General features: G+C 42.4%; 1 protein-coding gene across 1 annotated transcript in view; it reads right to left on the bottom strand.

Moving 5' to 3' along the window:
- Nucleotides 1-10564, bottom strand: part of LOC117746652 (glypican-5-like) — an 85349-nt gene extending 74785 nt beyond the window's left edge. Inside the window, exons 1-2 of the mRNA XM_034555920.1 lie at nucleotides 10387-10564; nucleotides 1737-1898 (exon numbers count right to left, since the gene is read on the bottom strand). Coding sequence (XP_034411811.1) covers nucleotides 1737-1898; nucleotides 10387-10564 — 340 coding nt within the window. The remainder of the gene's footprint in view (nucleotides 1-1736; nucleotides 1899-10386) is intronic.
- Nucleotides 10565-16422: the final 5858 nt, after the last annotated feature.

Genomic DNA, 16422 nt, shown 5'->3' with positions numbered 1-16422 from the left:
TGAACTGTATGTGGTGCAACTGGATAGAGACAGTACAAACAAAAAGAGCGTAGGAGAAGAAAGATACCCACAAACAATTTTCCACCATCCAGCGTGTGAATAACAGCACCAAGGTCATCAGCCAAAATCATATTCTCATTACTTCATGCAGTATATGAGCCACTTGCTACTTCACATTCCACTTGAGGCACTCAGACAGCACAGAGACTGTCCTTAGAAGGCCTTGTAAATTGAGGGTTAGTGACATCATCCTTTTCGGCACCACCATACTCCAGTTCCTATTGTTATTACATTGTTATTTTCCATCTTGGCTTTTTCTGGATATGTGGAACACCTGATCTCCATTTTTTAGACAGGCTCAGACATGAGGTAAGAAGGGAAAGATCTTAATGATGATGATGAAAAGGACAAATACCAGGAACCCTATTCAAACACGGTTAGTTATATTCATGTAACTGCTTGTTATGTTTAAAGCGACTGGAATTTTATATCGTGGAGGTGTTTTAGAACGTTAAACAATATGTGACAGTAATATATACTATAGAAGACATTTATAGGTTAAACATCACAGTAACCTACTCATTTCCATGGCAACAATGTCTAATAATAATACATTCATCGTGACCGTTCCCGAACCCGTTTCATTCTCTATTACACCATTTGTTCTTGTCATGTTAGTTGGATGGCAACATCCCCATCCGTCATAAAACAGGACTTGTCCGAGCAGTCCATTGTCTTATAAAACTAATTGCATGTCTCCGACCCTGTGGGATGGTGTTTGGAGGTTTTTGGGAAGGACAACTTGGTCTATTTCAGAAATTCTATAATTTAAACGACACTGCAATCACTCGTGGAAGAGGAAGGAGAACTAGTGCACGGCTTGATTCAGTTGGGCGTAGTACAAAACCCTTTGGCAGGCAAGACCCAGTTGAAACAGGCTTTATATCTACAGCATGGCTTTGTTTATCCGGAACTCAGACATCTCAACCGACCGGGCTACCAAAGAGGCATTGCGCCAAAAAATAAAAATACACCCAAAACTAAACACCAAACAAACAAACAAAACAAATCACTGTGCACGGATTGTTTCACTCCACAAAACTACTGTAATTTGTCCAAGGGTTCCAGTAATTGTTTTTGTTGTCCTGAGAGCAGGAGCCGATAATGACAAAGCAGACCATCTTCCACCAAACATTAAAGTCTGGGAAAAAGGCCTCTGTACTCTCTTTTTTCCCCATTTACCCTCAGTGATCCCTCTTTACGCTTCTTTTGCAGCCAAAACCACAGAAGAAGGGGAGAAAGGTGGGGGGTGGGGGGGCCTGCCCATTTCCTGACTGCACATTTGCTTGAACGCCAGCTTCCGTGACCCTGGGGAACTGAGTAAAACTTTTTTTTCACCAAACACCGGGCAAATAAATATTCTTTGGAAGCAAGAAAACAAACACAAATGTATTTGTTTTTTTCTTGCTGCATTTGGGGCAAGAATGGGGCACGAGTTCAGGTTCAGGTCAGCATGAAGATGGGTCGGGTTTTTAAATACTATGCAGGAGCTATAACATTCGGGGGCATCAGTCCAATGCATGGGGGGAGATACAGTATGTACCAGGTATCTAACTCACAATTCACCAACCACTCAATCGCAAAACATCTCTTTCCCATTCATCAAAAACAACAACCCAGAGTCTCCGGCCAATCCCATCCAACCCGAGCTCGGCCCCTTGAGGCCCAGCACTTACCCTGGAAGGCATCCAAGTGGCCGGAGATGAGGTGCTCCAGCTCATAGCTGTAGGACTGAATGTTGTGGAGGGTTTCTCTTTTTACAGCCAACTGGTAGCTCTCCTCCATCTTCCGGGTGCAGCATGACGGACCCTGGTGCTTGCAAACCAACAGATCGACATCTAGGAAAGTCAAGCAGAAATGGACATAGGATTTTTTTATCTTTTTAGTTTTTTTTCAGTCAGTGGTAACCACATTACGCATATCAAAGAAATGGAAGCCCGGGAGAATTAAGGTTTCTCAGTTTGGATGAGATAAGATAACGTCTTTTATCCGGTGAGGTAGATATATGATTCTACACTGTGCTCTGCAAATATGTGTGAGTATATGTATAGTGTCCTGAGTATGCACATAGATAGACAGGCCATAACTCCATTGGGAGACAGAGGAGCCACCGTGGGAGGGTGAGAAAGTAAACCAAGTATTCATCCACGTTTCCTGCTAAAAATACTGTCTCTGCTAAATATATAAATATCTTTGGCTCGTCCAATTGCACACTTCATCAAAACATACATGTGTACATGCATGTCCCATAAAAACTTAAAAATACAAGCACGCACTTGAATTTTGCAATGCAAACATGATACATTTACTGTCCCTTACACAAACGCACGTGCACACACACGCACACACACACACACACACACAGCAATCGGTATGAAATCACCTCTAGAACTAGACAGTCATCATAAGACTTCAGCTCAGAACAACCACATGAAGGCAATGACCTAACTGCAAATACTGTGATCCAATGAACCGCTCAATGAGGCACAATTACATCAGAGGAAACCGAGTCCACCCTGTCCTGCCAGTGTCACCTGCTTCTCACCCTCGCTCCACATATAAACCCTGTCATGACATCACCGAGACTGGTCACAATTAGCATGGCCTGTTAAGAGGGTTCTTTCCCACACATTTACTTGCACAGGGACATTTCCATAATGCAGAAGTCTGATATGATAACTCATTTTACAGTGGGGAGGGCTGGACGGGGGTGGCTGGGGGCAGGTGTTGTAACCAGACCCTGAAGCATGGCCTTAGGACAGACCGCAAGACCAGTGCCTCACTGTCCAAATCCCTCCATGAAACACAATAGGGTTGCATTCTCAATCCCTCTTTCCCTTTCTGCTCCCTCGCTCCCATTTGCCTGGCATATCCTAGTGAGGCCTGGGTGTCTCTTAATTACCCAGTGAGGCTCCATTTGTTCCCAACCCAGAGCCAGACGAGTGAAGTCATAACTGGCTGTCCTGCCGCTTACAGCTCATTATCTCCATCTCTGTAGCAGTCAACGTTTTTTTTTATGTTGACACCGTCTCCCTGTCGACACTGTTCCTATCCTGTTTGTTTGCTTTGTGTCTGGAGGAACACAACATGTTGCTTACCTAGACCATCAACATGTAAAGTTTGCATATGAAATAAAAAATAATAATAAAATGCAACGTGTTTGTTTTGGGCTTACTTACATCTGCTGCTTCTCAACGGACCTCTCCTCCCAGGCTTAATAGAGCTCTTTTTTTCCAAATTTGATTGATGGGTTTGACATAAATGAGAAACCCAATCTGTTGAACAAACAATGGGTACTCACAGGTCTAAACACATTACCATGAAATCTTCAATTAATCTATTCATGACATCTGCAAATGCAGAGAGAAGAGAAGAGAAGCAACTCCAGGACACATGTCCACCTTTTTCACTCGGCAAGTGCAACAACAAACCACACATGCCTCCTCTAGAAGCTGTAGTTTCCAACAATTCATAATGTTTGGATTTCCACCAACGACTAAAATGAAAAAAAAATGAAGTTAATCAATCACTTAATAAATAAAAGTGCACACACAAGCTGATTTATGCATCACATTACCTAGAACAAGCTCAACCTGTTCTCTCAGGATCGTGATCAGGTCTTAATATGGAACACTTAGCTATAAATTCATTTATTTCACTTAAATTTAATTTAAGTGTAATCCATTAGAGCCCTTGGTAAAGCACTTTCCTTCATGATCGTGGCTCTTGGAAAGCTGTAGGCTACATGGGAAACGTGTGCCACTTGTCAAATATCCCGTCGCCGGTTGAAAGCATGATATATCGTCTCCATTCAGTTTTAACGTTGTTATTTCACCATATTTGGTGTGCGTCCTCTCTCCCCGTCTGTCCCTGACCCCATTCTCCTCCCTGGATGGCTCTTTCTCTCCTTTGTGTTTGTGTGTTATCTGTGATATGAAACTAATATCCAGGGACTCACAGTGGAATCCAGCCTGGCCTCTCCGTCCCTTGCGAGTAGCTGCATGGAGTAAGTGATACTCAGAAAGACTTTGGCTGTTAAAGCCACCACAGCAGTCGGGGAGGACAGGCTGACTGTGTCGCGAATACACCACGCCACTTTCTGGAATCATTAGAAGCTGTGTAACTATGTGTGTGTCCAACGGCGAAACACAATGCTAAAATATTTGACATACAGTATATTAACAAACAGCATTTTAGTGGCTTCTACCTGAAGGGTGAGCTCAAATATGTATTGAGGACTCAAGGTCGCACTCTTTCAAGGACTCCAGGAGGCATTGAAGTCTACAATGTAGGACATATCTATTAATATCGGACTGCCTTGTTTTTGAGTAACACATGTATTATTGTAAACCATACTCCATGTTCAGTATACACAATGCAGATTATACAACTTGAAAAAAGGTATTGACTTCTCGTTAAACCTTCATGTTTCATTGTTCAATGAAAATAAAGCATTTGAGGTATTGAGGGTTTTAAAAGGTGTTTAATAACAACGTAAAACAAACAAATATATGCGTAGATTCTTTTAGTCAAAGGTTTAGTCGGCACTTTTGGCAACAGTTTTGAACATCTGGACAATTATCCCCATTATTCTTTGCAAAACTACTCTGTCAAATTGCCCGGGGACCATGACTCAACCATTTTTTCAAAATCTGCTTCAATTGTTTGATTGGATTGATTGTATAATGGTCTCCGACTTTGTCGACGGAGATTAGCATTGTTGCTTTTATGACATTCCTGCATGGGTTTGGCTTCATGTTTGGATCTTACTGGGAAAATAGCCCAAATTGTCAGTTGAATTTATTTCTTTTCCACTCTGCCATAACGTTATAGTACGTACCATCTCTCCAATCTGAGCTAAGGGACCCTGTAGCTCCTTCACACAGGTGTATTGGTCCCTCTCTCACTAATGCCCTACACACACAGACAACTATGGGGACTTTAGTTTGAAATGTGTTCATTTTCTCGGTTGACGCTCTTGCATGCGTCACATAAATGGTCCTTTTCAACCACATTGGTGTGGAGTTTGACTCCATGCTGTAGTGTTTGCCAAGAAATAATCAAATGAACAGTTTGACCTGTAAGGGCAGCTAGCTGTGCCAGTGAGCATTAAGGTGTGTCATTACTGCAAATACTCAAACGGACAGTTAACCCCCAAATAAAAAATCAAATAGTTTTGGAGATATGTATTTTGTTTTATTTTGGGGACAAACTGTCCCTTTAAGCTAAAACATTTTTTTTTTGTGAGAGCTAACTAAGCTCTGAAGATGTCACACTACTACCCGAGTCCTGCATTGTAGGTACACTGAACAAAAACAATGTTTTTAATATGCTGAAAATGTGCGAGAACAGATAAATGGCAGAATATGAGGGTTTTATTTTACAAATTTCAAAGTTTCTCAAGAATTGTTAATGTTATTTCGTCTACAAGCTGTAGCTTTTAATCCAACTTCAAGTAACAACTCTTGGCCTTAAAGTGACTAAATATAGACTCCAATGGGCAGAAGATGTAATTACTGCCCAATGTGTATGCCACTCATTCCGCCTGGATAAACCTTAACACACTTTGCTCCCCAAATTGGACGTCAACTCTGAATCCTAATTCCCCTAATCGTCCTCAGGTGACAAATACCTCTGGAGTAATTTGCCATGTTAAAGTCACGTCTCAGGGGTCACAATCCCTTCAGCAACACCTCAGTGCCCTTCATTGCACAAGTCAAAACTTCTGAGAGGAGAAACTCCTACCACTGTATAATTACCCTGCTACCTCACATGCCATTCTCAATAAGTGTGACTACAGTAACACAGCTGAATACAGTATTCTGCTAAGAAGATGTTAGGCTGAAACCGCCCTTTTCAAAACACTCCTGCCCTCATAAAATGATTTATAAACAGCTCACATCTCCTCAACATGGTATGGAAATGTTGTTATGATTCGGAATGCGTTGATGACCGTGAGGTGTTGCAGTTTCCTGATGCTGCTGTTTTGATATTTTCTCGAGAACAAGAATAACTTTGTTGGAAAGTAGGTAATTACTGCAGTTGCCCTTCTCCTGCCTCAGGAAGCCAGTTCCACTTTGAAGATCCACTGAATATACAGGATATTTACTTTATACCGATTTGCAGTGTTTTGGATGGACCGTGTTGAATGAAAACACATCTCAAAAGGTCTTTGCCGCATACCTGCATTTGTGGACAACCTTGAAACTCAACTGGAATGTTTAGCTTTCCCGGACCCCAAACTGCCTACCGTGATCGGCCCCGGGTCCAAAGCCACCCAGAGGGCAGAGGTTGGCCAAGCAGAGCTAGAGAAGCGGAGGGCTGGAGGGCAGATAGATGCAGACCTAAAGAAGCTGCTCGGCCACAGACTTATATTTAACATTTAAAAATAATCTGTTGAACGCTTCCCTCTCAGAAACCAGCTCCCCTCCCATAATACTTCTATCCCTAGAGCGCAAGAAGTTTCATCTTTTCTAAATGGTAATATTAATGGAGAGGTACTGCAGATGATAAACCTCGCAATCTACTAACCTCGTGGAATCGGTAGCAAGCCACGGAGGGTAAGGTAGCACACAATCAACTGAAACGCACAAGAGACTTAAGCGGAAATCCAATAAGAGATGTTGCGTAGAGACTTGAGACCGACTCAGACAGAGTAATCAGCTTCAGACTGGGGCAACGCAGTGTTGGGAGGCGGGCTGGAGAAAGAGCATCTGAGGTGCTTGCCCGTTCAATAAGCTGTTTTATGTGTGACATTGTCACAGATGTTAATAACACATTTTTTTACCGGATGTGTTTTGTAAAGGCTTTAAAAATGCTCTTATGTGAATTTTACATTGAAGTGTAAAATCTGAACACAGAGGCTCAATTATTTATAAATGGTTATGGCGTTCAGAAGGTGTGGGCCTGGTCTCTCAGTGAGGAAGGCCACGTTCAAAAGGGAAGAAAAAATAACCACCGACAATCAATGAAGACGTTGAGCTCTGAGAGCTTTGGATGCTGTAACTGGTTCAGGATGTGGCGACATGTGATGACACAGTGCGTTCCCATTCTCTTTGCTACACATGACCCTGCTTGCCTTGTATTTGAGGTATAAGACACGTTCTCTTTCACTCTAAAACAGCTGTTAATGACTGAGTACATCAGAGAATGGCAGTAGAGTAATAGCTTCAACGAAGTGTGTGGTACGTACACGATCAGATTAGCTGTGCTCAATCAGATAGTTTTAACTGAGCTGGATAAAAGGTTGATCATATCTGAGGACATTATCTAAGAAGCCAGCTGTAGGATTAGTGCATCTGTGAACAGCCTGCTTTCCAAATGATCTATCTCCAAAGTGCTAAATCAGCACCCTTGTGGTAATCTCAATATGGAGCATTTGGCTGTATATCACAGTACCTAAGCGGTCATAACTCTTTCAAATAATCACAGGATAAGCAACTGCATGTCTGATTATCTAAGTTCCCTTAATGCTGAATCTGGCACGGAGATAAAGTCGCTCTTTAGAACGCGCGACCCAGGGAACGAACATTTAATGCCTGGTAACCAAATGATTTGGTCTGAAGTTATTCGACACAAGGAAACACAAAGTTGGGGGGTGATGACATGTTCTAACATACTCTGAAGAGTAGGACTCACTTCAAACAGGACTTTTATTTGAAGTGAGAATTACTTTTACATTGAGCTATTGCTACATTTCTGCACTTTCCTACTTGCTTGAGTAAAAAAGCTCTTGATAATCATGAGGCTCTATCACTACGTATTGCACTTCATGTTTTCGTAGGGTAGAAAAACAAATAATGGAGAAATGTGAAATAAAATAGCTGTACCGTAGAATAAGATCGTATCCAATTGGCCGGCTCTAAAAACTCCCTGCTGCCACACTCCTGGCCCTCAGTGAGAAATCCGTTCACCTCACATGAATGAAACGCAGCACTGTATCCTAAAACAAACATCAGCCTGTGAAAAGGGCTGAAGTTTTGCCACTTCAAATTTCAAGAGTTGCTTTTATTGGCATTTGATCTGAGAACTGATGCAGAGTAGCATTTGTGTACACACACACACACACACAAATATATACACCACATCTCCCACTCCAACACCCCCTTCCATTGGTCGGCGCTTTGAAGACAAGATTGCGCCTGACCCAAAACAACCTCTCGAGGACAAGTGCAAATAAAAAGAAAAATAAGATAGAAGCCCAAAAATGCTCTGAAGCTGCAGCCATGTGTGATTAGCTGTGAAGGGTCAGGGTCAGCGGAGACGCGGTGGAGCGTGAACGCACAAGCAATGCAGTTCACCACGCCTTTTGAACAAACACAAATATTGATATGAATTAATAAGTTTGAACCAAAGAGTCACATTTTGTATCTGGATCGTATCACCCACATCTCATAAAAAAACATTAAAAAAATATATAGATAGAGGGTGCGAGGCTATTGCATACACTTCACACCCATGCTGTGCGAATGCTGCTTTTTGCTCACTGTCACGTATAAAAGCTCATCAACAGCTGCAGATGCAGGCTGAGATTCTCATTTGTATAGCTTGGGCCAAAGCAGACTGTCAAAGCTCCAGACTGCTGCTGACGTCCTCAGAAGACCACGGTCCTTCCGCTGTCTTTAAGAGCTCCCCCAAAACTACTGCGTGCAATGCAATAGACATCCTCTGTTGCTAGTAGTGACACCCTGCTAAACAAACATATCGAATGGTTTGGATGCAGCTCTGGGTATGTTTCCCAGTCAGCTATCTATTGCTCTTCTCCATGGACAGCTTGCAGACTCAGACTGGGTGACACCTAAGCTGCCACCAACCTGCATGTGACACCATCGCTGCAAGGATTCTGGCCTGTCACATACTGGAGATAGCTGTACATTCAGCTACTGGCATTAGGATTATTTGACAGGAAAAATAAATCTTAGACTGTAAAGGAAAATACATTTATAGCAGTTATAAAAATATGTAAAAGACTAAAAGTAATGTGCAAAGGCTAAACGCATAATGATAATGCACACTGATTAGCTTAATTTCTTGTTTTGGTATGATGATTAAAATGTCCCCCGCATGGAGGAAACATTACAGTCTTTTACTACGCTTGCAGAACAACTTTCAGGCACACCTAGCATAGTTGAACCAAAGCCTAAACCCGCTCAAAATGCATTTTGCCTCCAAAAAACAATTTAGAACCAATGTTTGTTCTCGTAAAATAACTTTTCCTCAGCGTGCAGAAGGAAAGCACAAACCACATTTAAGGTTGCTTCCAATCATCGCTATGATGAAAAATACAACTAGTAACCATGTCAGCAGAGGAGCCAAGAGACGCTATAGGCCTGTTGTGGGAGTCTGGACAGTATGTTTTTGTAAACTGTGGCTCCTGAGCTCAAGAGCATGTACACTCCGGGGCCTATATGCCATGACACAAATCTAAAGAGGTCAAAAGAGTTGCCGGTGGCTGACTTCTGCAAGTCAATCACTCGCCCATCGTGGACACATTATTGTAGCCTCTTAATCCCCAGAGATTAAACCATATGAGACCTCTGTGTCCCACTCGCCTTGTTCCGGCTCAGAAACGCTGTCTCAGCAAATTTGTGAATGCACCGGTCAGCTTCTCTGCAAAATAATTGTTTAATCTCTTCAAACAGCCTGCTTGCATGATAAGCAGCTGGGTTGCACGTGGAGCTGCACATTGTGGAGACAATCACGAGCCGCTGACCCCTTTAAACCAGATAAGATTAGATGTTGCCTTCATATTACCCAGACCTGGACCATTATAATATACAGACACATGTGTTTTGGGAATTTCGAATGTGCAACAATGGACCAACATGCCCAGAATACACAAGTAGCATACAGACTTAACTTACTTTAATATGATTTCAGAAAGCCATCCTTACCAAATAGCATCCCCCACACCCAACATCTATACTTAAAGGCTAATTTAAAAAAAGGTCTCAACAACTAACAGGACTAATATGACGAGAACCTATATGAATATCAAAATATCTGCTCTGCCTCTCAGCCTCACTCTGAGTGGGCTTATAGGAGACCACTCACGGTGACGGACCCACGTGTGCTTTTGACAGAAGCGCAGAACAGTTTTTTGTTTTTTTAAATGGAGGTAGATATAGTCCGGACTTTTCAACACATTTGCACATCTGATTGCTGAAATCGCCACAAGAGTATAATAAACATCTAAATATGTGATATATGAAATATATATATATATATATATGTGTGTGTCGGCGGATCCGTTAACAAACTGTGACGTTAGCAGTGCGCTTTAGCCGGAGTGCTCTTCACTGTGAGGTGCCAAACCCACTGGCTCACCTCTGCCAGGTGTCTCCGGGACGCGGTGCAGCGGCCCGACCTGCCGCAGCTGGAAAGCGGTCCTCACTTCATGACAGCTGTACGCGTCCACGTCGATCGCGTTCACCGCAAATACGAGCGCGGACAAAATCCAAGCAGAGCCGCAGGAGTTTACGCGTGGGCATAATTCTCGGGACATTGCCGCATCTCACGCCAGGTGCCCTCGTGGATAGCCTTGCTGTAGCCTGGCTGCAAACTGTGTGACAGTGTGGAAAAAACCAGGCGGCCACTCAAGTACAATGAAACGACGATGGGCTTAAACATCTGACAATCGTGTCCCGTCTGATTGTCACATTATTGGTTGAGATGAGCGTGCGCGCATCACAGCAGAGGTTTGGGGGTCTTCCCTCGGTCAGAGGAGGAGTGGTGTGGGATGAAGCCAGTCCGTCCCGTGCTCCACACTTATGCAGTGGCCCGCTGTCTGCATGTGTTTCCAACGCCTCGCGCGCACTCCCCTCCCTCTCTGTTTACTTCAGTGCCCCAACTAAAGCACGCTATATACCCCGATAGGGACTTGCAGTGTCAGGAGCCGGAAACAGCGTGTGAAACAACCGACAACTAAACATTTCCCTCTTTGGTGTTATTACAACAAACAAAAACAAAACTGTCCCTTCCACATGTTTTACTCACAGCACCTTAACGGAAAGTGGTGTTGTGACTTGTTGTCCCTTTTGTTGCAACTGCGTTACAAGTGAATTTAAAACCAATATTAAATCATTACAAAATGTCATAATTTGCTTCTATGTTTATGTTTCTTGGTTTGTTTTCTGTAACACAGCCAGAAATCGTTCACCTTTTAGAATAAAGGAGATATTGACAGTCACTGCATATTCAAAATGTTGAGAAGGCACCCGGTTGGTACATGGTTATCCATCTTCTTTATCATAATTTAGGATACATGGATTAAAGGCCAAAATAGTTTTCAAGGCAGATAATTAAATATGTCTGCTCGTTGGGATAGGGTAAAACAGGACAGGATATTTCATGTGGAGTATGTTTTATTGTAGGTCTGCAACACTCATGTGCTTTATGATGCACATTGCTGCCATCTACTGGCAAATCAGGTTGAATCGCTTGTCATATTATTACACACTTTGTAAAGTGGAGAGTCACGTTTTATAAACCGATTTTAACGTTTATTGTGGATCCTATATATATATATATATATAAGGAAAAAAACTATGAGACATTTTTCAGATTTGGTATTCAATGATTTAGATTCATGTACTGTAAGATTTAAGATGTAGACAACAAACCCAGAGAGAGGGCATGACCCTTGTGATAATTCATACCCCCATATTATGAGACTATAGCAGACATATCACCATTGACCAACTATGTTTGTTATATAAATGTGATTGGCCTACAACACAGTTTTTTCCAACAAATATCTGTTTTTATTTGACCATTTTATTTAGCATGACAGGGCCACATTATATGTGTAACACATATGCAAAGTGTTTTGCAATCATTTTGAAAGTGTGTCTCCACATCTCCATTTGTAACTTGATACTGCAGTTATTTTAAACATGGCATGTTAAATACTACCCTCTACTGGACAGACACGGTACTGTATGAGCAGTCAGTTTCAAGCATAAACTTGTTGCAAGCTGCTTTATAATAGACCTTTTCAGAGCAGGCTGGAAAAAGCCCAGGTGTATTTAATAATATTAGTGAAGTTGTAAGCTGTAATTAAGTTGTATCAAGAGTATTCCATTCCTACTGACCTACTGGGAACTACTTAAACAAAGAAAGACCCCTCCCATAATGGCACAATAAACACATAAAGCTTTAAAAGGGGAAAAGATTGACCTATAAGCACTCTGCGCTTCTTCCAGTAGTTTGAAGGCAAAACTGCCTGCACCCATTGACGAAGAGTTTCTGTCTACTATTGTAAGGCTTTCCAGTAGAGGATGCTCTTGAGTTAAGTATAGTGATCACAGATGTGATTCTGATTAACAAAAGTGATTTTTGTTTTACTGCAGAGGTAAAACATAGCATTAGATAATCTGGGTGGGGAAGCCTATAGTGACCTAAATGTAGCCTCTGTAGAAGGGGCCAACGCATTCTGTAAAAGCTGTGTTGGTATCATATCCCCCCTGGCTGGTTTGGAGGCACCAGCATCACTGGCTCATCCTGCTTGTTGTATAGCATCACGGAGAACAGCTGAGTCAAAGGCCCTTTTGCCAGGTATAAACTATTGGAGCAAGCAAAAGACTCACACGGGGTAGCTCATCAAAGGGTTCCGATGCATTAAGCTCCACCTCCTGCTGTATCTTTCCCCGATGATGTATAAATACCTCGGGGCTCGGCCTCCACTTACTTAAAGGATAGAAAAGCTACGGCACATTAACATTAACCGCATGCACGGTCATCCAGAAGGGGCTGCGGCTGGCTAACTTGGTTTGAGAAAACACAGTTGAAAATCCCAACCGGGCGTGCAGCTAAAGTTGCTGTCGGATTAAACTGTGCATCGTTCCAGCAGGACGAGAGACATGAACATGTATGCAATGCCTGGATAACAGGAGAAACAAAACTCCAACCATCAAATCACTGTTATAGGTGATTATCAACTTTATAACAACTATTCCAACAAAAATAGTCATAAAAAACTTGGGCAAGAAGATTCTGAATACTGTCAGGACAAGAATGGGAACAAATGCAACTGGTGTTTGAACTTTGGGAGCAAAAAAAAGGAGTTTTGTTTAAGGTATGAAGATCAAGACACACATGCTGGCACAGCAGTGGGGCTGTAGTTGTATATTTTAGGTTGATGTTGGACAACAAGGTTAGTTTGCACATGACACAGACCAAGAGGAGCTAATGACGTTGAAGTTATAATGAAGCCATACTAGCTAACGGCACTATTCCATTCAATCATCCAAACCGCTTATCCGATTCAGGGTCAAGGGGGATCGAACCCACGCCAATAGTAAGACTTCCTTAACTTCCATAAGTCATATATTCTTGGCCACAAGTGAGATTTTGGTGGCGCTGTTTCTCCCCTTGGATACAAGGGAAGAAACCCCGTTTTTCCCTTTGAGTGACAGACGTCCCAGCATCGGTTGCAGCTGCAGCAGCAGCACGCAGAATACATGAAGAAGAAGACGTGACCACGAATCCACCAAACCCCAAATATACCATCACAACACGCACACAACACACACTAAAAAAGCTTCTTTTTTTTTATTGCAGTATTTCAGCATTTCAGAATGTCAGCTTTTGTTATTGAGCTGAGATGCTCAATAGGATACAGAACATGTGTTGGGAGGTCAATCAGATCAGGTAAAACATATTGTGGAGGTCCACACGCTCACAAAAATGTGTGTGTGTTTGTGCGTGCGTGCGTGTGTGTGTGCGTGTGTGTGTGTGTGTATTTTATTGTGTTTTATTTTGCAACTAGGACCCGTGTTAGGCTCCATTTGGATTATTTCAGGGGAAGTAAAAACATTGTATTAGTAACAGTGAGGTCTTTCTTTCTTCAGACGGATTTACAGGCTTCAGCAGACACCTGGTGCTCCTGCTTCTGGTAAGCAGCGTAAATACCACGTTAAGGGAAAATATGTTATTTAAATGTTGTGTGTCTGAAATACATGCAATTTAAGTGTTGCTGAATTTGGTCACTAGATGGCAGCAACAACCCTTAATTTCAGAACCCTCACTCAGACACCCTTAATGCACTTATACGCAGTTTTCTCTAGCTGTACCATTAACATAGTTCAAAGTTAGGTCAATAAGAGGTGACAAGGACGACATGTTTTCCGTCATGTTTTACCTGTCTGAGGTGACAGGATTTTGATTTTTTCTCTCCAGTCAAACCTGATTTCAAAGCCAGACCTCATTTGTAACTAAAATAATCTGTTAGTGATTGGTAGTAGGTCATCAGTCACCCCAAGCAACCTTCATGTAACCATATGATCATAGGATTATGAACATAATGGTGGCACTTCCGATGCCAATCAATCTAATACTACGGAATGATGAAGTTGCTGCTGTAGTCATGGCAGGGGATCCTTCATTCTGTGTCCTCATGCTGGGTCTAAGTCCAGTAGTTGGTAGACAATCTGTGGAGGCTTTGGCCCATCAGTTCTGGCCCTCTAAACGGAGTATTTAGGGGCTTACAGGGGGTTAAACCTAAAAAATTGGAGCCCTCAACCGCGTGTTTGAGAGATCACCCTTGAGTCTCCCATTTTCACCTCTCTGTCATGGAGGACTAGCGGGAAGTGTGGAGGGTGGTCATTAGAGAGAGAGACATGCCTCAGCTTGACATCTCAGGAAGTGATGATAATTGAGTTTGGTGAAGCTTGATTCAGTAGAACATTGCCACATGCTGAGGGGCTGAATTCTAAGGAATCTGTGTGTACCATTTTGGTTAAATATCTCTCCAAGTGATGGAGCACCTTTCATTCAGAAACCCTGAAATAAGGTGGCTTATGGATTGAGTAGTAAAGAAATATATGTTCCATTATGCATGCATACATAAAACGTGGAGTGGTCAACTGTCTGCACAGCGCTGGTCAGAGCAAGAACCTCATGCTCCATTTCTCCCTGCTGGAGATGTGAGGAGTGGAAGTAAGCTGTGCTGCATCTTTAATGAGAGTCTGCCATCTTCAGTGCCACTATCGGTCCTGCCAGTGCCTTCCTCATCCTCACCTGCATGGCACTCCAAGTGAGGATCGAAAATAGAAATGCCACTAAACCTTACAGACCCTTTCAAGAATCTGAATGTCACCCCACATCCTCCTTAGAAGCAGAAAGCATTCACAGCAGCGCCGTGTTCAGGTGCCAATCCCTGGCAGCAAGAAATCACACAGAAAGAAAAAACCTGTCAAGCAGAGTGCTCGCTCTATTTATGACGAGTCTATTTCCTCAGCGGCATTTAATTGATCGGTTTAATGGTTTTCATAGACTATTCATTAGTCTTTTACAGCAGGGGATCAATATGACATTATTACATGCATGATTGAACCAAGCACCAGGCATCCGCTCCAGGGCATTTTGGTTTGTAAACAGTCATTAATGTCCCGATGGCCCACCACATACTTGCACTGGCAAGATTATGTTACTTTGCCAATACCTTAGAGACTGATAAGAATAATTTGCCGAGTGCATATTATTGACTTGTTAGTAAAGATAAATTATCTACCGACAACATTCATCAGATATATTGTGATATATTCATTCCCCGGTCAGATTGAGCTCCAAAATAAATAATATGAGTTGTGTGTTGAGACAGACAAATTGGAGAAGAAATGTAATGTGCTAGTATGCTGCAAGACCGTAGATCACTAGAAGATGAGAGGATTGGTTCTAAAGTACCCCAAGGTACTCATTTGCCAATTGCAGCCCATATACTCACTCCAAATGTCTTGCATTGAGTTGTATCATCACACAATGTGTTTCATTAGCTTTACATAGACAATAGAAATAGAATAAATTCATTCATACAGCTACAAATGAATTAGAATAAAATAATAAATGCTTTAAATAATGTATTCAGTCAGTTTGGATGTCTTTCTCTTTGTATGCAAGTCCTTTTGTGTGTGTAAGCGTGGGTGAACTGAAAAGTTACAGACATTGGATCTTATTTCACCCTCCATTCTCTCCCTGAGGGAGCGTCCTCCACCGTTCACAAAACAAAGTACTGCTGTGCACATAGGTGGAAAAATGTGTTTAACCCATTCACCCCTTGGATTCCCTCACTGTCTGTGTTCATTGAACTTGGATGGGATCTAAATACTTCCTTTGAGATTGTACACTGAGGTCAGACCGGGGCCCTTGTGTATGTGCATGTGCATTGGTGAGTGTGCTGAGTTGGTTTGGATGGAGTGACTTGCTTTGTGCGTGGCCAGTCGGCCACATCCCTCACAATAGGCAGAAAAAAGGGGGTGACTACCTTTTGACAGAGCATTTTATCTCAGTGAGATCATAGCAATTGTCCGTTAATGGCATGTGGCATGCTGTCATGAGAGGTGTGTTTGAACTGGGTGCAGAGAA

This window comes from Cyclopterus lumpus, chromosome 17, assembly GCF_009769545.1.
Source record: "Cyclopterus lumpus isolate fCycLum1 chromosome 17, fCycLum1.pri, whole genome shotgun sequence".
NCBI lineage: Eukaryota > Metazoa > Chordata > Actinopteri > Perciformes > Cyclopteridae > Cyclopterus > Cyclopterus lumpus.
Note: the sequence above shows the minus strand (reverse complement) of the source record. Positions and strands in the feature narration are given on the sequence as shown.